General features: G+C 48.0%; 2 protein-coding genes, 1 long non-coding RNA gene and 1 other non-coding gene across 4 annotated transcripts; 1 reads left to right on the top strand and 3 right to left on the bottom strand.

The window, feature by feature from the left end:
* Window positions 1-315: 315 nt before the first annotated feature.
* LOC118472125 (uncharacterized) lies at window positions 316-1,393 on the bottom strand. Its single transcript, XR_004849764.1, has 2 exons — window positions 1,066-1,393; window positions 316-561 (listed from the first exon to the last, which is right to left on the bottom strand). It is a non-coding gene; the product is annotated as an uncharacterized lncRNA (long non-coding RNA).
* Window positions 1,205-1,321, bottom strand: MIR396f (microRNA MIR396f). Its single transcript, NR_130627.1, has one exon. It is a non-coding gene; the product is annotated as a microRNA MIR396f (primary transcript).
* Window positions 1,394-3,893: 2,500 nt separating the features above from the next.
* LOC100273594 (uncharacterized) lies at window positions 3,894-8,052 on the top strand. The gene is given in 9 exon segments (NM_001148011.2): window positions 3,894-4,153; window positions 4,248-4,364; window positions 5,099-5,206; window positions 5,449-5,640; window positions 5,745-5,936; window positions 6,364-6,482; window positions 6,872-6,959; window positions 7,155-7,274; window positions 7,534-8,052. Coding segments are annotated over 9 exon segments (1,287 nt in total). The 5' UTR covers window positions 3,894-4,021; the 3' UTR covers window positions 7,753-8,052.
* On the bottom strand, window positions 7,993-9,560 carry LOC100272623 (putative vesicle-associated membrane protein family protein). The gene is made up of 4 exons (NM_001147086.1): window positions 9,091-9,560; window positions 8,784-8,974; window positions 8,528-8,691; window positions 7,993-8,443 (listed from the first exon to the last, which is right to left on the bottom strand). The coding sequence occupies exons 1-4, from the start codon at window positions 9,323-9,325 to the stop codon at window positions 8,353-8,355; spliced, it is 681 nt and encodes a 226-aa protein (NP_001140558.1). The 5' UTR covers window positions 9,326-9,560; the 3' UTR covers window positions 7,993-8,352.
* Window positions 9,561-17,532: the final 7,972 nt, after the last annotated feature.

Here is a 17,532-nt window from a genome sequence, read left to right as displayed (position 1 = left end):
ATTAGTACGATATGTATCCTTATCTGGTATGATATCGGATAACCTTCTTGTAACCACTCTCCTCCTTGACTAAAAAAGAAGGGATGAGACGTCCCAAGAGGGCTGATCATCAAATCATAGGCAATAGCCACCAACACATACACATGATGTAGAGTATTATCTCGCATTAAGAGTTCGGTCATGTCTACGTTTACCTTCGGTTATCAATCTCGCAAAGTCGTGATACGTCTAATCAATTTAGAATATTCTTCGACATTATGCATAACGAGCATCAAAATCCTAATCATACTAGATAATTATTTCTCCACATCGTAATAATAATCCATCATTAGGCAACCATCAGGTCATCATATCAATTCAAAAGAATGGATATCTAAACATGTTTGGAACTAAGCAGCAAAACACTTTATGCAGTATCTTGAACATGGCTTCTACGGGTTGCGTCTATACGTAGGATCAACATGATCACGGTGGATAATGTTAGACTTGCCTCCGTCGTCGATGCATGTCCATGTCGTCCTAGGCAAACTTCTGAGAGCACTGATCCTCGACGTCCTCGTTCTTTAAAAACACGGAATGACCAAAATATGCAAACAAACACAAATAATTGTTCATATATATATTTAAATAAGTTATAAAGATTATGAAACATTATGATGGGTATAATTTGATTTCAGATAAATCGATGAAGAATCAATGGAATCGGAGTTTATATGGGAGAGATATTTTGATTGTGCGACGTGTGGCCGCTAATTAACCATGCACAGGGGGAGAAAATGAAACGCGATTAGTGAATGAGAGTGTGACCTCGTGCTGCTGTTATCTGCTGGCGATAATTTGTTGGATAGATGTTTTTGTGCTTTATATCAGATGGGTCCACCTGTCATATGCATGCAGGTGTGTGATGGAAGGAGAGGCTTGCTGCTGCTCGTCCGTCATGGACGCAAGCTGAAGCTAGCTCGTACGGAGCTCTCTACCAGCACGGAGGGGAACAGGCAACTATGAACAATTAATGGCCTGGAGGAAACGGAGGAGGCGCAACTGAATGACTGATGAGCTGCTCACCTTGCTCAACGAGTAAGATCGGCCCCGGCCCGTGTGCTGCTGCTTGCGGACAGAACGATAGTGTGAGGAAGAGAGCCGCCAATTAACATCACATCTGACTAGCTACAGAATATAATTCCAGAGTCCCTGTTATGTCATTTCTTCCCACAGCTTTCTTGACCTTCGTCTTCGGAGATGAGAGAGAGAGAGACAGATTCGAAGAAAGCTGCCGTTCCAAGAGAGAAGAAGAAGAAGAAGTTCAAGAAAGCTGTGGAAAGGCATGGCATGGACTTGAAGAGTTGAGAGGCTACACATACACACTGCATATTGTTGCTCTCTCTAACCTATATGCTGCTGCCATGCATTTTTCAATGTCTCTCTTGATCTCCTTCCTTATATAACCAGGAACTAGCTCGGCGCGGCTGCCCTTAGCTTGTCGCCACTATGCGGCTGTTCTATAATGCAAGAGATGATACGTACGTAGACGGTGGACCTGACCTCATGCAGGAGGAGTAAGAAGAAGCGGAGAGGCGAGAGTGTAGCCAACGCATGCAATTTACCGAACGAAGCAGCTGACATGTGTGTGGTCTCAAATCCCAATGACGTTAGAACAACAAACGAAGGTTTCATGGAGGACATGTTGGAGGGACCTGACCGAGTTAAAAAAAAGGACATGGCATGTCATGCAATGCAATGCAGAGGCTAGCTATGCACTGCAGCTTGCTGGAGCTTCATTGGACAACCTTTGTCTGTTCTATTACAGAAGTACACCGTACCTCTATTGAAAACAAAAAAAAAATGTCTGGGGGAAACAATATACATAATGCTTCTTGCAAACATCCAATCTTGCAATACTACCATGCAGTACTGGGTAGGGGCGGGCCCAGGGGTGGTTCATGGGTATTCATTGAATACCCAAATTTTTAGTGATCTATAGTAATTTGTCAATAATGTATTACAAAAAATAGTGTTAGAGCACTAATTCCTTTGATCTTTTGAATTTTTGAATACCCAATCTTAGATGTCTAAGCTCGCTTCTGGTACTGGGCTGGTAGAAAATAGTGAGAGAAATCTGCTGGATATATTATAGAGTGGTCCAGAAACTATAGCTAGCAAGCAAGGCCGGTAGATCTATAGATGCATGCATGATGCATGGGACGAAGATTCAGTTGATGAGAGTTTGAGTTTAAGCTGGTGCCTGGTGACTGCTAAATTTCAGCAGCAGCCACCCGATCCTCGCGTGCGTACTACACCCGTTGCATACTATGCATGCGCCGTGGGCGTCGCTCGTCGCATGCACTGCACAAGCATGCATGCATGCCCGTCCCGGCGTCCCCTCCCTGCAGAAAGGGCACAGGCACAGCAGCAGGGCAGACGGGGGGCGCCACCATTCCGATCTACCCTCCCGCGGGTGCGATCGATTTGGCACTGCACGATCTGGTACAGGTACAGAGGTACGGTCCTGCCCTCACATGCATATCCTGCACGGTGCAGACTGCAGAGAGGCTGAATCATATTGCTCGCTCGGTTTATCTACAACACTTCATGTTCCTAATTTCTTGTGGGTTTTATTAGACTTAGTCTAGAAAAAGTGTCCAAACTTTCCTTATAGATATGAATGAGGTACAACTGATTGAGACACACAATTTAATTAAATCAATCTTTTTACCTTCATTTTTAGTCATGTATCTAGAGTCGGGGTGGTAGTTGGCTCTAAATTTTACACTATAAAAAATAAAAGATCGGATTGTATTTGGATTGAGCGATATTTCTATCCGTTTTTTACCCAAAATTAATTATGGGCTTAAACGAATCATGCAGAAATTTTTAGTCCGTTATCCATTACTACCCTACATTACCTTTTTATTTTCAATCCTATATCTATTCCAACCATCTTCTCCCTCTCTTCGCTCTACAACCCTAGAGTCCATCCTCTCCAACGGGTCCCTCCTGAGAGTTTGGATCTAGGTTTACCCGAGAGCTCTCTGTGCGTCACGGACGGTCCGACACACATGGAACGGTTTGGTGATCTATCGTGGATGATTCGATGAGGAGAAAAGCCGACCCAAGTTCCCGTCTGTCGCGTGCAGGCCATAGGGTTTGTTAGTATTTAACCTAAAAAAGCGTTAACATTCTTTTGACGACTCCACTAGAGAAGAAAGCTTTGGATCTACAAAGTCGATTTCAGTGGCCGATTCTAAAGATCTCATCAACGTTTCCATAGACAACAACGCAAGGTCAACTGTAGAGAATTTATCGGTCGTTGAGTGAAGAATTTGAATAAGTTGGACGAGGAGACCTATCAACGTCAAACTCGGATTTGGAAATTAGTTGATAGATAACAATGGGGAAAATAGAAGAAGGTAGATTTGGAAATAGTTTAGGTTTCTATTTCCATGAAAAAATTTATTAGTTTTTTTATTTCTTAAAATGCTCAAATCAGCTTAAACTACACGACATTGGTAATAAAGGTCATGAAACAAGTTATGTTTTTCTATGTAACTAGATATATAGATTTCTTAATATGTGAGCTATACATGTTGTTGTCGTAAGCACGGACATATATCCAGTAAACAAGAAAACTGCAATGCAGTAGAGTGTAGACCCGTAAATAAAAAAAACTGCTACTTTTTAATTATACGGAGAAAAATAATGCTCCGGTTTCAATAAAAACGTCGCTTCATATTCATATGTTACCACCGCTCAAAAGGTCCACTTGCAGGGCGAGACATCATAGGTTGGGCTATGTATGGGCCATGCGTATGCTCTCGGTAAACAACCTTGCGCTATAATCCGAACGGGCCGTGGATCAGGCCAACCGGGAACGGAGCACAACGCACACGTCCGGCCATCTTCTTCTTGCACAAGTCGAGGGCCACCGCTCCGCATCCGCATCTTCTTCCAGAGCAAGTCGAGCGCGGCGGCCACAAAACCCAGTCCCATACGCACCCGTCCGTTCCGCGCGATCAGCCGAGCGATGTCGTCGTCGGCGCCCGCACCGGCCGCCATGGCCGTGGACGACGCGGAGGACGACCAGCTCGCCTCCATGTCCACGGAGGAGATCACCAGGGCCTCCCGTCTCCTCGACAACGAGATCCGCGTCCACAAGGTGCGGAAACCCTAGCCCTAGCCCCGCTGCGCGTCGCCCAGAGTGTCGGGACTGTTCTGATTGATTTGGGATGTTTTGGGCTGGGTGTTCATAGGACGAGCTGCAGCGGTCGAACCTGGAGCTGGAGTCTATCAAGGAGAAGACCAAGGAGAACCAGGAGAAGATTAAGCTCAACAAGCAGCTGCCGTACCTCGTCGGCAACATCGTCGAGGTTTGTTTCTCGCCTCGATTGGCTGACGCTGTTGATGGTTCATCTTCTTATCCCTTGTATTTGGTGACTGGGTAGGTATGTTTGGGCTCTCGATCTGGTTCAGTTCTGTTGGTCGGGTTTTCATAATTTTACTTCAGTCTGTACACACTGGTTAGACGCAGCAGGTTTAGTTTCAGGATGCCTATGGCTTGGTTAGGACTCAGTAGCCCATCTGCTACTACAATCTAGAAAGAAGCTCCTAGTAGCAACTGTACTAGGAAGAAGTTCATAGTTACAACAGTACTGGGAAGAAGTTCATAGTTACTATTAGTACTGAGTTAGTTTATTTCGATGCTGTTGGTCGGGTTTTCATAATTTTACTTTAGCCTGTACACACTGGTTAGACGCAGCAGGTTTAGTTTCAGGATGCCTATGGCTTGGTTAGGACTCAGTAGCCCATCTGCTACTACAATCTAGGAAGAAGTTCGTAGTAGCAACGGTACTAGGAAGAATTTCATAGTTACAACAGTACTGGAAAGAAGTTCATAGTTACTATAGTACTGAGTTGGTTAGTTTATTTCGATGGCATACATAATTTGATGCCTTGTGTGAAATTAAAATGCACTCTTGTGAATCATTGAGCCTAATAACATTCTAAGATTTTCATATTTCAAAGTTTTTAAGATGTAAGGAAGCTGCATACCCAAGGTGGACGATATGGGCTCCATTACTTATATACATCTCAACTGTTTTAGATTTTGGAAATGAACCCTGAGGATGAGGCTGAAGAAGATGGTGCTAACATCGATCTGGACTCACAAAGGAAAGGAAAATGTGTTGTTCTGAAGACATCCACCAGACAAGTAAGTAAACTTGCATGAAATTTCTGTAGCCAACTATGAACCTTATCATATATTAACTTTGTCCATCAATGGTCAATCAAGCACTTGAACTTTGAATTGATTTGAATGCATTATCTTTGTCTGCTGATAAACATTGATTTCTTTCAATACAACTTTATTTAGTTCCACATTCTTTTTTGTTCCGCCGATCTTGTGCTTTATGAAGAGTTCAGGTTCATTGTTCATTGTTGGGTTAACTGCAGACCATATTCCTTCCTGTAATTGGGTTAGTTGACCCCGATAAGCTAAAGCCTGGCGATTTAGTTGGAGTTAACAAAGACAGCTACTTGATACTAGATACATTGCCTTCAGAGTATGACTCACGGGTTAAGGCAATGGAAGTAGATGAGAAACCTACTGAGGATTACAATGACATTGGCGGACTTGAGAAACAGGTAATTTGCTTTCCAGAACTGGGGGTTAACTGTTATATCAGCACTACTGTTGTGGATTTGTTACATTGCAAGCAAGCAGTAATATGATGTTTGGTATAACACAGATTCAAGAGCTTGTGGAAGCAATAGTGTTACCAATGACACACAAGGACCGATTTCAAAAATTGGGCATTCGTCCCCCCAAAGGGGTTCTTTTGTATGGACCCCCTGGGACTGGGAAAACGCTCATGGCTCGTGCATGCGCTGCACAGACAAATGCAACATTTCTGAAATTGGCTGGTCCACAACTTGTCCAGGTAGGTAATTAAATCCGTGAAATATATTATACAGATGCTAGGGTTCCTAAGGCTCTCCAACTAACCATTTGAGCATTTTACATTCTGTTTGTGATTTGCGGGTTACAGTTGGCCTGGTAAACAACTTGTGATTTAGATAATTGAACAGTGTGATTCATTACTGCAAACTGTTTTTGGCAATCAATGCCTTTAGAGACATTATTTGGCACCTGCATACTGGGTGGAAATCGAAGTTGTAGATTGATTTTAGGCATTATATATATTAGGATATGAATCTAAGCTCCATTTTAATTGCTAGAATATTTATCCCATAATTGTTGACACTTTTTTTCCTGAAATACTGCGAGGTCAATTTTCAGTTCTATTATTGATTATCTTTTCTTAGTTTAATTTAGACGAACATTAACATCTTTGTGAATTGTTTCAGATGTTCATTGGTGATGGAGCTAAGCTTGTTAGAGATGCTTTTCAGCTTGCTAAGGAGAAAGCCCCGTGCATCATCTTTATTGATGAAATTGATGCCATTGGAACAAAGCGTTTTGACAGGTACATTTTTTATTTAGTTTGTCATCCAGTCTAATGTCTTTCCTAACACCTTTTAACCTACATCAGTTTGTGACCAAGTTTGATAGACATTTTAACAAGCTTAGTGATTAAATTTGGTTAATATATGGTGTGGTCAAATTTTCCTTGACAATTTCAACAAAATGCCATTTGCAGCTGTATTTTGCACATCCTGATTTTCTCACCTGTTGCTAACTTGTTAGCTTTGGTGGATAAATAATTTGAAAACTTTTGGTTAGTGTGTTATTATGATGATTATTTGTTCTTAACTCATACGATGTGTTCTCCTTTACTAATTAACTTGTGAGCACAATTGCTTTTTGTGAGTGCAAGAGTCTCCTAATATTTTTCTTTGTTTCATTTTACTACAGTGAAGTTAGTGGTGATAGAGAAGTGCAAAGGACAATGTTGGAATTGCTGAACCAGCTTGATGGATTTAGCAGCGATGAGAGGATAAAGGTCAGCATTCAACCTCAAACCTATTAGTTATTACAGTCTTGATGCTTTGTCTCAGGTTTTGTTCAGTTGCAGGTTGAGAAGGTATAAAGTTACCTCTATTGATCATGATATGAGAGATAGATGAACTGATATTTTTTCCCAATGTCTTATTTAATATCTGGTGTACTAAACGTTTGATTGTTGTGTGGCTTACAGGTGATAGCTGCAACAAATCGTGCTGATATTCTTGATCCTGCTCTGATGAGATCTGGTCGTCTGGACCGGAAGATTGAGTTCCCTCATCCATCAGAGGAAGCAAGAGCTAGAATCCTGCAGGTATTTTGCTCGGGCCACTAAAATATGTTGTACTAGCTCAGTATGGCCTCCCCCAGTATTTGCTCCAAAACTGTTGATATCTTCCCCCCTAAGGTCTAGTTTGGAAGCCACAAAACCGAATGTGATTGGAGGGACTAGAATCCCTTTCTTATTTAATTTTGAATAAGAAAGGGATTCTAGCCCCTCCAATCCCCTTCGGTTTTGTGGCTCCCAAACTAGCACTAAAGGTTCCAAAATAACGCCGATCTATGTTGTGTAGATCCACTCGAGGAAAATGAATGTGAATCCAGATGTCAACTTTGAAGAGTTGGCGCGTTCAACCGATGATTTCAATGGCGCTCAGCTAAAGGCTGTTTGCGTAGAGGCTGGCATGCTCGCTCTACGCCGAGATGCTACAGAGGTTACCCACGAGGATTTCAACGAGGGGATCATCCAAGTGCAGGCAAAGAAGAAGTCCAGCTTGAATTACTACGCGTAAGGGCTTGTTCGGTTATACCCCAATCCATAGGGATTGAGGGGGTTTCAATCCCCAATAAGTCAAAATCCCCTCCAATCCGTATCAATCCCCTTCAATCCATATGGATTGGAAATAACCGAACAAGCCCTAAGGGGGGAACGCCCCGTACTTGGTGATCATTCAGTTGTTTGTGACACTGCCATTGTCTGGGCAGGCTAACTTACTATTTGTACTATAAGCAAGCTGTTGCTTTTGAGTCTTACTCCGTATGAGAGTATCATTTATGAAATATTAACCAAGTCTGCCTGCCGTATTGGTTTCTTTCTCCTCACGGAGAGGAGCTCGGCCTTCCACGACTGCACATTTGCTCTGTTTTCAGAAGTTCGTGTGTTTAATGATAAAAAATCAGGTGGGAAAGCTTTCCCATTTGACTACCATCTTTTTTTTAAAAAAAAAATCAGATCTGGTTGTTGCAGAACTTCAGAATGAGCTGTTGTTTCCCTCGTACAAGAGAGAAAGAACTGCAGCACCGCTGCTGCTGTTACAGAACCCGGAAAACCAAGTTGTGATGCAGCTAGAGCTAGGGCTGGTGGTCCGCACTGGCACCGGGACGGATGGAGATTACGGAAAGCATGACGGTATGGTGAAGCCGCGACACATGTAGGCGAGCAGGACGTACACAATTACGGTGAGGATGAATATCACTGCAGCTCTGCAAAAAGACCAGTGGAAGAGTTACAGGGACAGGCGATTGTTACCCTAAAATGTGCAAGACAACAACAAGAACATGGCGTACGTGAGCTTGACGTTCCTCCACCACATGGTGTTCCTGAAGCGGCGAGCTTGGCGCTTGAAGCGCATCGTGTTCCCCTGCATGGTTGCCGTCTTGTCCACCAGCACCTCCAGACGGTCACCCCTCTCCAGCACCCTGTCGATGTTGTCCATCATCACGCTCCGGACCTGCAAGCAGATTAACGTTTCAGTCAAGCCGCCAATATAATGGAAGAAGAAGAAGAACAAGAACAAGTTGGCAATGGCGTAGGAAGGAGCACCTGGTCCATCTCTCCCCTCATGCGATTTATCCTGTCCGCGCTGGCGTCGTTGGAGTAGTAGTCCATCTGCTGGGCCAGAACGCGGGAGAACTCGTCGTTCATGGCGTACGCCAGCGCGGTGAGCGCCGCGCGGCCGTACGCCTTGACGAACCTCCCGTGGATGTCCTCCAGGAACGCGAAGGGGACACGCCCTGATCCAGAAATGCCACATCGATCTATTGTGAGTTTCTGACCATATCATCATCATTACCAAACTGCAGGTTGGTTGCGACGATCGACGACGACCAAAACGTGCACTGGTGCTTACGCCCGGCGGCGTCGTCGGCCATGCAGAGCGCCGTGAGGCCGTCGGTGCGCTTGACGTGGAACACGTGGAGGTCCTGCGTGTACGACACGTTGCAGTCGTCGTCGCCGCCGCCAGGGAGGCGCTCCAGGACCTGCCGCGCCACGGCGCCCGCGTTGCCGCCCGCCGCCGCCGCGCCGTAGTGCTCCGCCAGCACCACCGCGCCGCGCGCCACCACGCCGTACTCGATCTTGCCCATCGCGCGCGCCGTCCTACAACGCCCGGCCCGGTCGCACGTACGTCGTCGTTAGTTCGCGCCGGCCGACGATCGGGATCGCCCGATCTCACATGCACGTGCGAAGCACCCTCTTCGTTCCTCGCTCGCTGCTAGCTGTTTCCTCTCCCCCCTCTCGCGCGTGTGGCGAAAGAGATGGAGGGGAGCCGGGAGCGAAGAGGTAGGACAAGAGAGAACCTCCTCCTGAGCCTGTTTGACCGGTGCGCCCCCAACATTCCGCGCGCGTACGCGCACCGCGCTGTTTATAGGCACTCGCTACGACCACGGCGAGGGGATGACAGCCACCCTGTGGATACGCTTATTTTTGGACCGGCTTGTGATGGTCACGGACTCGTCGCACAGATTGTCACCGTGACGTTCTAAAACATTTTTTTTTCGAGTCCAATCTGTTTTACCCCCTAAGCTATAAAACTGTTTGGAACCAAAGTGAGCCGGCGGACGGTCCGGCCCTGAGGCCGGACGGTCCGCGCCTGTGGGCCGGACGGTCCGCGCAAGTGCAGAATAGATTAGGGTTCCGAGTTTTATGCTACGGTTGTTAGCTAAATTCACGGGATTCACTCGGAAATTAGTTTGTAAAGAGTCCAACCCCTCCTCTATAAATAGAGAGGTATACGGTCAATTTGTAATCATCAATCGAATCAATACCACTTTGTTGACGCCTTTTCGGAGCGCCAAATACTCAAGAAGAACCGGCGGCGGTGCTCTCTGCACAGGGGCGGACGGTCCGCGCGTGGGGGCCGGACGGTCCGCGGCCTGGTGCGAGGCGGCGGTGCTTTCTGGTCAGGCGCGGACGGTCCGCGGCACAGGGCCGGACGGTCCGCGGCCTGGTGCAGGAGCCCGAGTTCCCTGCCTGACGGCCGGACGGTCCGCGCCCTAGGGCCGGACGGTCCGCGCGTGCGCAGGGGCGGCGGAAGACCGCTGACGGCGCCTGGATCTCGCTCCCGGGAGGGACCCCGTCGAGGAGGAGAGATCCTAGGTGGTGTCTAGGCTCGGGCCGGCCGACCTAGACTCCTCTAATCGACGTAGAGTCGAAGAGAGACGAAGAATTGAGGATTGGAAGGCTAAACCTAAACTAGACTAGAACTACTCCTAGGATAAAATGCGAAATAGAAGTTGTATTGATTCGATTGTTGATGATTACAAATCGGCCGTAGACCTCTCTATTTATAGAGGAGGGGGGCTGGACCCTTTACACAACTGATTCCGAGCTAATCTCGCGAATATAGCTAACAACCGTAGCACAAAACTCGGAACCCTAATCTGTTCTGCGCACGCGCGGACCGTCCGGCCCACAGGCGCGGACCGTCCGGACCGCGGACCGTCCGGCCTCAGGGCCGGACCGTCCGCACGCTCAATTCTGGTTCGAACATATGCCCCCCTGCCTTTTGGTGGAGCTGGGCGAACCAAAAGCAACTAACTCGATGTTATCACATCGGTTTTCTTAGGCATCTTGCCACTTACTAGGATGGTACGCAGTGGCCTTGGTCTCGATGGTTGACTCAACGGACGTGATCCCTTTAGATTTGATCGAACTGTCAGTCCCAACATCGCCGAGCGTCATACTGGTCCTGACCAATTCGTCACCTTGTCTTCCTAATTCTCTAAGTGTTCTGGCGTAGCTCCGTAGTCGACCAGGTCTTCTCCATGCAGGTCGTCTTCCTCCATGGGCGTCGGTACGTCGTCGGAGGTGTCTTGGTGTAGTGCGGATGGTTCGGCCTCAGGGGTCGGATGGTCCGCGTCCTGTGCAGATGATCCGGCCTTTATAGCCGGACAGTCTACCATACCTGCAGAGAGATGCACAGTTGTTGTTTTATTTACTATCTTTGCGGCCGTTTGACTTTTCTCAACGGCCTTTGGTCTCCATCTCTTTTGCGGTGGCGGATACTGCGGATGCGTGTCATTGAATATTCTTTCTGCCTCTTTTTCCTGATTCTCCTTTGCTCTGAGGCGCTGTAATTTTCGCTTTTGCGATCGTGTCAATCCCGATGGACACCATCGGGGCATGGAGTATTTTGGATCGGCTATTTTATTGACAGTCGTACTTTCTTTTTTGTTTGTGTTGGCCGATTCACCAAAAATCACCGGCCCTTCGTTATTTTGTTGTACGACGACATCTGTCGCTCCTATTCTAATGACCTCTCCCTTTTTCGTACTGTTGGAGGTTATAGCTGTATGTCCCCCTGCCGGGTTAGTCAGCCTTTGGGGCTGAGTTGTTCGGCAATCTTGCTGGGCCTGTGCTCGTGGACCAGATTGAGGGGCTCTCAATCGGTCTTGTACTGGAGGTGTCAACCTATTGAATACAGATGTTTGGGGTGCCCCCCAAGCGGGGTACTGTGGCATCCCAAATGGATATGGTGGCATGCCCCACATTTGATTTGGGACATATGGTGGAGGTATGTATGTGTATGGATATGGCATAGGTGGATATGGTGGTGGAGGTGTCCATGCAGGTACGTTAGGTCTTAATTGAACATTATGACCTTCCGTCCTTTCCGATTGGTGTGGTGGTCCAATCGGCCTAACCTGCCGTCGCACCTGGGTGGGTAAGCGAGGTCCCTTTGGTGGCCGGTCACTGGAGCCAGCCTTCTTTTTCACATATTTAGACAATAATTGATCAAAGGTCGGGCTAGATTTTACCAACCGACCAGTTGCCTTGAATGTGTTAGTTTTCCACGTACCTATTTCTGGTCGTCGTGGTTTGAAGGTACGTGGTTGCCGCGGCTCTTTGACGTTGCCGGACCGTCCGTCGGAACGCTTCGGACCGTCCAGTGATGTTACGGACCGTCTGCGCCTAGACACCGGACCGTCCGCGATGCGTAGTATGGGTTCTCGCGCATATCCCCTTGTCTGTGCTTGCCCCCCAGCGCTGGAGTTTGTGATGGTTACCTTCAGTGTCTCCCCTCCATCAGGAGTCTTCTCGGCCATCACTTTCCTGCAAGAAATTTTGTTGTTTCCATCGGCCTCCCGTGCGTTGCCGATGATGACTTCTTTGTCTTTGCCCTTATCGGCTGTGTTGGGCCGAATTAGGACCTTTTTGCCATTAAAGTCGATCACATTCATTGGGAAGGGCTCCGTGTCCTCCTGAAATTTCAATCGTCCCTCATTAATGGCCGATTGAATTTGTCGTCGGAACACATTACAATCATTAGTGGCATGTGAAAATGAGTTGTGCCACTTGCAGTATGCGCGACGCTTTAGTTCGTCGGCAGGTGGAACGATATAATCAATTTTAATGTTACCATTTTTTAGTAATTCATCGAATATCTTATCACATTTGCCGACATTAAATGTAAACTTAACCTCCTCTTGTCGTTCCTTTTGAACTGACTGCAAGGAGTAGCAAGCCGAAGATTTGGCCTGCTCGGGCCAAACTATTTCGGCAGTGTAAACTTTCTTTGGTTCATCGTCCGAACTACTTTGATGGTGTTCTACTATAGGGACATTATGATGAACCGTTCTGACTAGTTCTTTGCTTCGGCTTTCACAAGCCGAAGCTCTCTGATGTAATTGTGCTAGAGTAAAGAACTGGATGCCTTCTAATCTCTCTTTTAAATAATAGCGCAATCCATCAAAGGCTATTCCCGCCAGTTGTTTATCTGTTAGATGAATTTGAAAGCATCGGTTTCTCGTATCCTGGAATCTCCGGATATAATCACTAACTGATTCATCCTTTTCTTGTCGTAGGGTCACTAAGTCTACTAAATCTAGCTCATAATCACCAGAGAAGAAGTGTTCATGAAATTTTTGCTCTAAGTCTCCCCATGACAAAATGGAATTAGGAGGGAGCGTGGCATACCATGTGAATGCAGTCCCTGTTAAGGATAATGAAAATAAACGCACACAGAATGCTTCGGTGTCAGCCAATTCTCCTAATTGTGCTAGGAACTGGCCTATGTGCTCACGCGTGCTCTTTCCTTGGTCACCCGAAAACTTTGCAAACTCGGGTATCCTAGTTCCCTGTGGGTATGGGTGGTGATCAAATCGGCTGTCATAAGGCTTCCGATATGATTGCCCCCCAGGGATCATGCTTACTCCGAGCTTATCTCGGAACGCCCCGGCTATTTCTTCCCTCACTATACCAATGGCAGCCGGTGCAAGACCACCGGCTCTCTGGTCAAACATAGGTGGGGGTGGTTGCATGTTAGTATGTTGTCGTTCCCCCCATTGGTTTGAGCTACGTGGTGCATTTCCATTTGCGCTATATGGCTCATATGTTTGATCGTTTCTTTCCGGCCTTCTAGGTGGGGCCGGGAAGCTTTCCTGGGCTCTGGATCCTGAATTAATGGGCTGGTGCATTGCATAATGTGATGGGAAGTGTTGTTGGGACGGGCGAGGATTCAGGTAATAATCCCCCTCAAAAGACTCATGCGCGGACTGTCCGGATACGTACCCGGACCGTCCGTGATTATATGCGGACCGTCCGTCGTTGTATGCGGACCGTCCGACTGGATAGTTTAAATTTGGTGCCCTATGTGGTGGCTCGGGTGTGTGTCTAGGTAACTCATTAAAAATGGGCCCGACTGTGGCTGACCCGGACGGTCCGCGCTCGCGAGCGGACGGTCCGGACATGTGTAGATCGGCTGGTTTACTGCCGATTTGCGTTTGCTCAGGGTACGTGTCCATCGACATCCCATAAGGGGGTTGTGACTGGTCGTGACAACCTTTAGCCGATGTATTACGTGTATTATCTCCTAATTCAACCTCGTGTGAAGGAAAATTTGCTATACTAGATTTATCAAATGCACGTACTAGTCTCCTACAATCGTTTTGCATAACCCCTATGATATTTTGCATCTGTTCTCGCTGTTCGTCTATGTAAGCTTTAAGAGATTGGAGTTCGTTGGTGCTACTTACATTTGGGGTAATCGTAGTAGGTCGGAGCGAAGCCAGATCTGTCGCCCGTTGCCGAACGACTTTGTTGTTCCTGTCCACTTTGAAGTCAGCCAGGAACTTCGCCTTTGCTTCTTGGATCAGCTGCTCCTGGCGCTCCTCGAACAGAAGTTGTTCTTCAGCCGGCAAGGCTTCCCATGTCGGTGTGATGATATTGCTGGTGGAAACCTCAGAGCTATCTTTTGAACCGGCCATTGAGGGCCGATTTGATAGGTCTATATGTGTTGTCCCCAGCGGAGTCGCCAAAAAGTATGTTGACGCCTTTTCGGAGCGCCAAATACTCAAGAAGAACCGGCGGCGGTGCTCTCTGCACAGGGGCGGACGGTCCGCGCGCGGGGGCCGGACGGTCCGCGGCCTGGTGCGAGGCGGCGGTGCTTTCTGGTCAGGCGCGGACGGTCCGCGGCACAGGGCCGGACGGTCCGCGGCCTGGTGCAGGAGCCCGAGTTCCCTGCCTGACGGCCGGACGGTCCGCGCCCTAGGGCCGGACGGTCCGCGCGTGCGCAGGGGCGGCGGAAGACCGCTGACGGCGCCTGGATCTCGCTCCCGGGAGGGACCCCGTCGAGGAGGAGAGATCCTAGGTGGTGTCTAGGCTCGGGCCGGCCGACCTAGACTCCTCTAATCGACGTAGAGTCGAAGAGAGACGAAGAATTGAGGATTGGAAGGCTAAACCTAAACTAGACTAGAACTACTCCTAGGATAAAATGCGAAATAGAAGTTGTATTGATTCGATTGTTGATGATTACAAATCGGCCGTAGACCTCTCTATTTATAGAGGAGGGGGGCTGGACCCTTTACACAACTGATTCCGAGCTAATCTCGCGAATATAGCTAACAACCGTAGCACAAAACTCGGAACCCTAATCTGTTCTGCGCACGCGCGGACCGTCCGGCCCACAGGCGCGGACCGTCCGGACCGCGGACCGTCCGGCCTCAGGGCCGGACCGTCCGCACGCTCAATTCTGGTTCGAACACACTTCTATTTCGCATTTATTTCCAGTACAATTAGGAGTAGTTCTAGTCTAGCTCTAGTTTAGCCTCTGGATCCCCAAATTCTTCACCTCTCTTCGACTCTACGTGGATTAGAGGAGTCTAGGTCGGTCTGCCCGAGCCTAGACAACTCTTAGGATCTCTCCTCCCCGACAGGGTCCCTCCCGGGAGCGAGATTCAGGCGTCGCCGACGATCCTCCACCGCCCCTGCGCACGCGCGGACCGTCCGACCGTCAGGCAGGAAACCCTAGCCCCTGCGCCAGATTGCGGACCGTCCGGCCCTTGGCCGCGGACCGTCCGCGCCTGACCAGAGAGCACCGCCACGATTCTTGTTGAGTGTTTGGCTCTCCAAAAAGGCATCAACATACTTTTTGGCGACTCCGCTGGGGAAGATTTGATATAGACCTATCGAGATCGGCCCTCAATGGCCGGTTCAAAAGATAGCTGAAGTTTCCACCAGCAATATCATCACACCGACATGGGAAACCTTGCCGGCTGAAGAACAACTCATGTTCGAGGAGCGCCAGGAGCGGCTGATCCAAGAAGCAAAGGCGAAGTTCCTGGCCGACTTCAAAGTGGACAGGAACAACAAAGTCGTTCGGCAACGGGCGACAGATCTGGCTTCGCTCCGACCTACTACGATTACCCCCAATGTAAGTAGCACCAATGAACTCCAATCTCTTAAAGCTTACATAGACGAACAGCGAGAACAGTTACAACGTATCGTAGGGGATATACAAAATGATCATAAAAGGCTAGTGTGTGTGCTTGATAAGTCTACTATGGCAAATCTTCCTTTGCACGAGGTTGAATTGAGGGAATACACACATAATTCATCGGCTACAGGTTGTCACGACCAGTCACAACCCCTTTATGGGATGCCGATGGACATGTACCCTGGGCAACGACAGCCTCCCACGCACATCGGCGATAAATTTGCTGATCTGCGCATGTCCGGACCGTCCGCACGTGGGCGCGGACCGTCCGGGCCAGCGGCGGCCGATCCCATTTTTAGAAGCGAATTACCGAGACCTGCACCCAAGCCGCCACATGCCGTGCAAACCCTAGATAGCCCATTCGGACCGTCTGCGTATGACGCCAGACAGTCTGAATATAATGTCGGACGGTCCGACCACATGGCCGGACAGTCCGCGCACGGGGCCGGACGGTCCGTGTATTTAACCGGACGGTCCGACACAGAGTTTTTTAAGGAGGATGGATATCCAACTCCATATCCGTCCCAGCTAGACTCCCCATCTCACCATATGACACACCAGCACCATAATATAATCTATCAAACCCATGAGAGTGAGTACTTTCCGGCCCCTAGAAGGCCAGAAAGGAATGGCCAGTCCTATGAACCTCATAGGGCATGCATTAACGTGCTGCAAAACCCAAACCAATGGGGAGGAAAACAACATACCAACATCCAAACAAACTCACCCATATTGGATCAAAGAGCCGGTGGTCTCTCACCGGCTGCCATCGATATAGTAAGGGAGGAAATAGCTGGGGCGTTCCGAGATAAGCTCGGAGTTAGTATAGTCCCCGGGGGCCAGTCATATCGGAGACCTTATGATAGCCAGTTTGACCGGCTCCCATACCCACAAGGGACCAGAATACCTGAATTCGCAAAGTTTTCGGGTGACCAAGAAAAGAGCACGCGTGAGCACATAGACCAGTTCTTAGCACAGTTAGGAGAATTGGTCGACACCGAAGCATTTCGTGTACGTTTATTTTCATCATCTTTAACAGGAACTGCATTCACATGGTATGCCATGCTCCCTCCTAACTCCATTTTGTCGTGGGAGATTTAGAACAAAAAATTCATGAACATTTCTTTTCTGGCGATTATGAGCTAGATTTCGTAGACTTAGTAGCCCTACGACAAGAAAAAGATGAATCGGTTAGTGATTACATCCGGAGATTCCGGGATACGAGAAACCGATGATTGCGCTATTATTTAAAAGAGAAACAACTGGCGGGAATAGCCTTTGATGGATTGCGCTATTATTTAAAAGAGAAATTAGAAGGCATCCAGTTCTTTACGCTAGCACAATTACATCAGAGAGCTTCGGCTTGTGAAAGCCGAAGCAAAGAACTAGTCAAAACGGTTCATCATAATGTCCATATAGTAGAACATAGTCAAAGTAGTTCGGACGGTGAACCAAAGGAAATTTACACTGCCGAAATAGTTTGGCCTGAGCAGGCCAAATCTTCGGCTTGCTCCTCCTTGGAGCCGGTTCAAAAGAAACGACAGGAGGAGATTAAGTTTACATTTAATGTTGGCAGAT

The sequence above is a fragment of the Zea mays genome, chromosome 5, assembly GCF_902167145.1.
Source record: "Zea mays cultivar B73 chromosome 5, Zm-B73-REFERENCE-NAM-5.0, whole genome shotgun sequence".
In the NCBI taxonomy this organism is placed as follows: domain Eukaryota; kingdom Viridiplantae; phylum Streptophyta; class Magnoliopsida; order Poales; family Poaceae; genus Zea; species Zea mays.
Note: the sequence above shows the minus strand (reverse complement) of the source record. Positions and strands in the feature narration are given on the sequence as shown.

Excerpts from the sequence above, each read along its gene's own strand:
- LOC100272623 (NM_001147086.1), bottom strand. The coding sequence starts at position 9,325 with ATGGGCAAGATCGAGTACGGCGTGGTGGCGCGCGGCGCGGTGGTGCTG. Across the intron at positions 8,975-9,090 it reads GGCCGACGACGCCGCCGGGC|GGCGTGTCCCCTTCGCGTTC; the intron begins GTAAGCACCAGT and ends TTTCTGGATCAG. Across the intron at positions 8,444-8,527 it reads TGGAGGAACGTCAAGCTCAC|AGCTGCAGTGATATTCATCC; the intron begins GTACGCCATGTT and ends GTCTTTTTGCAG.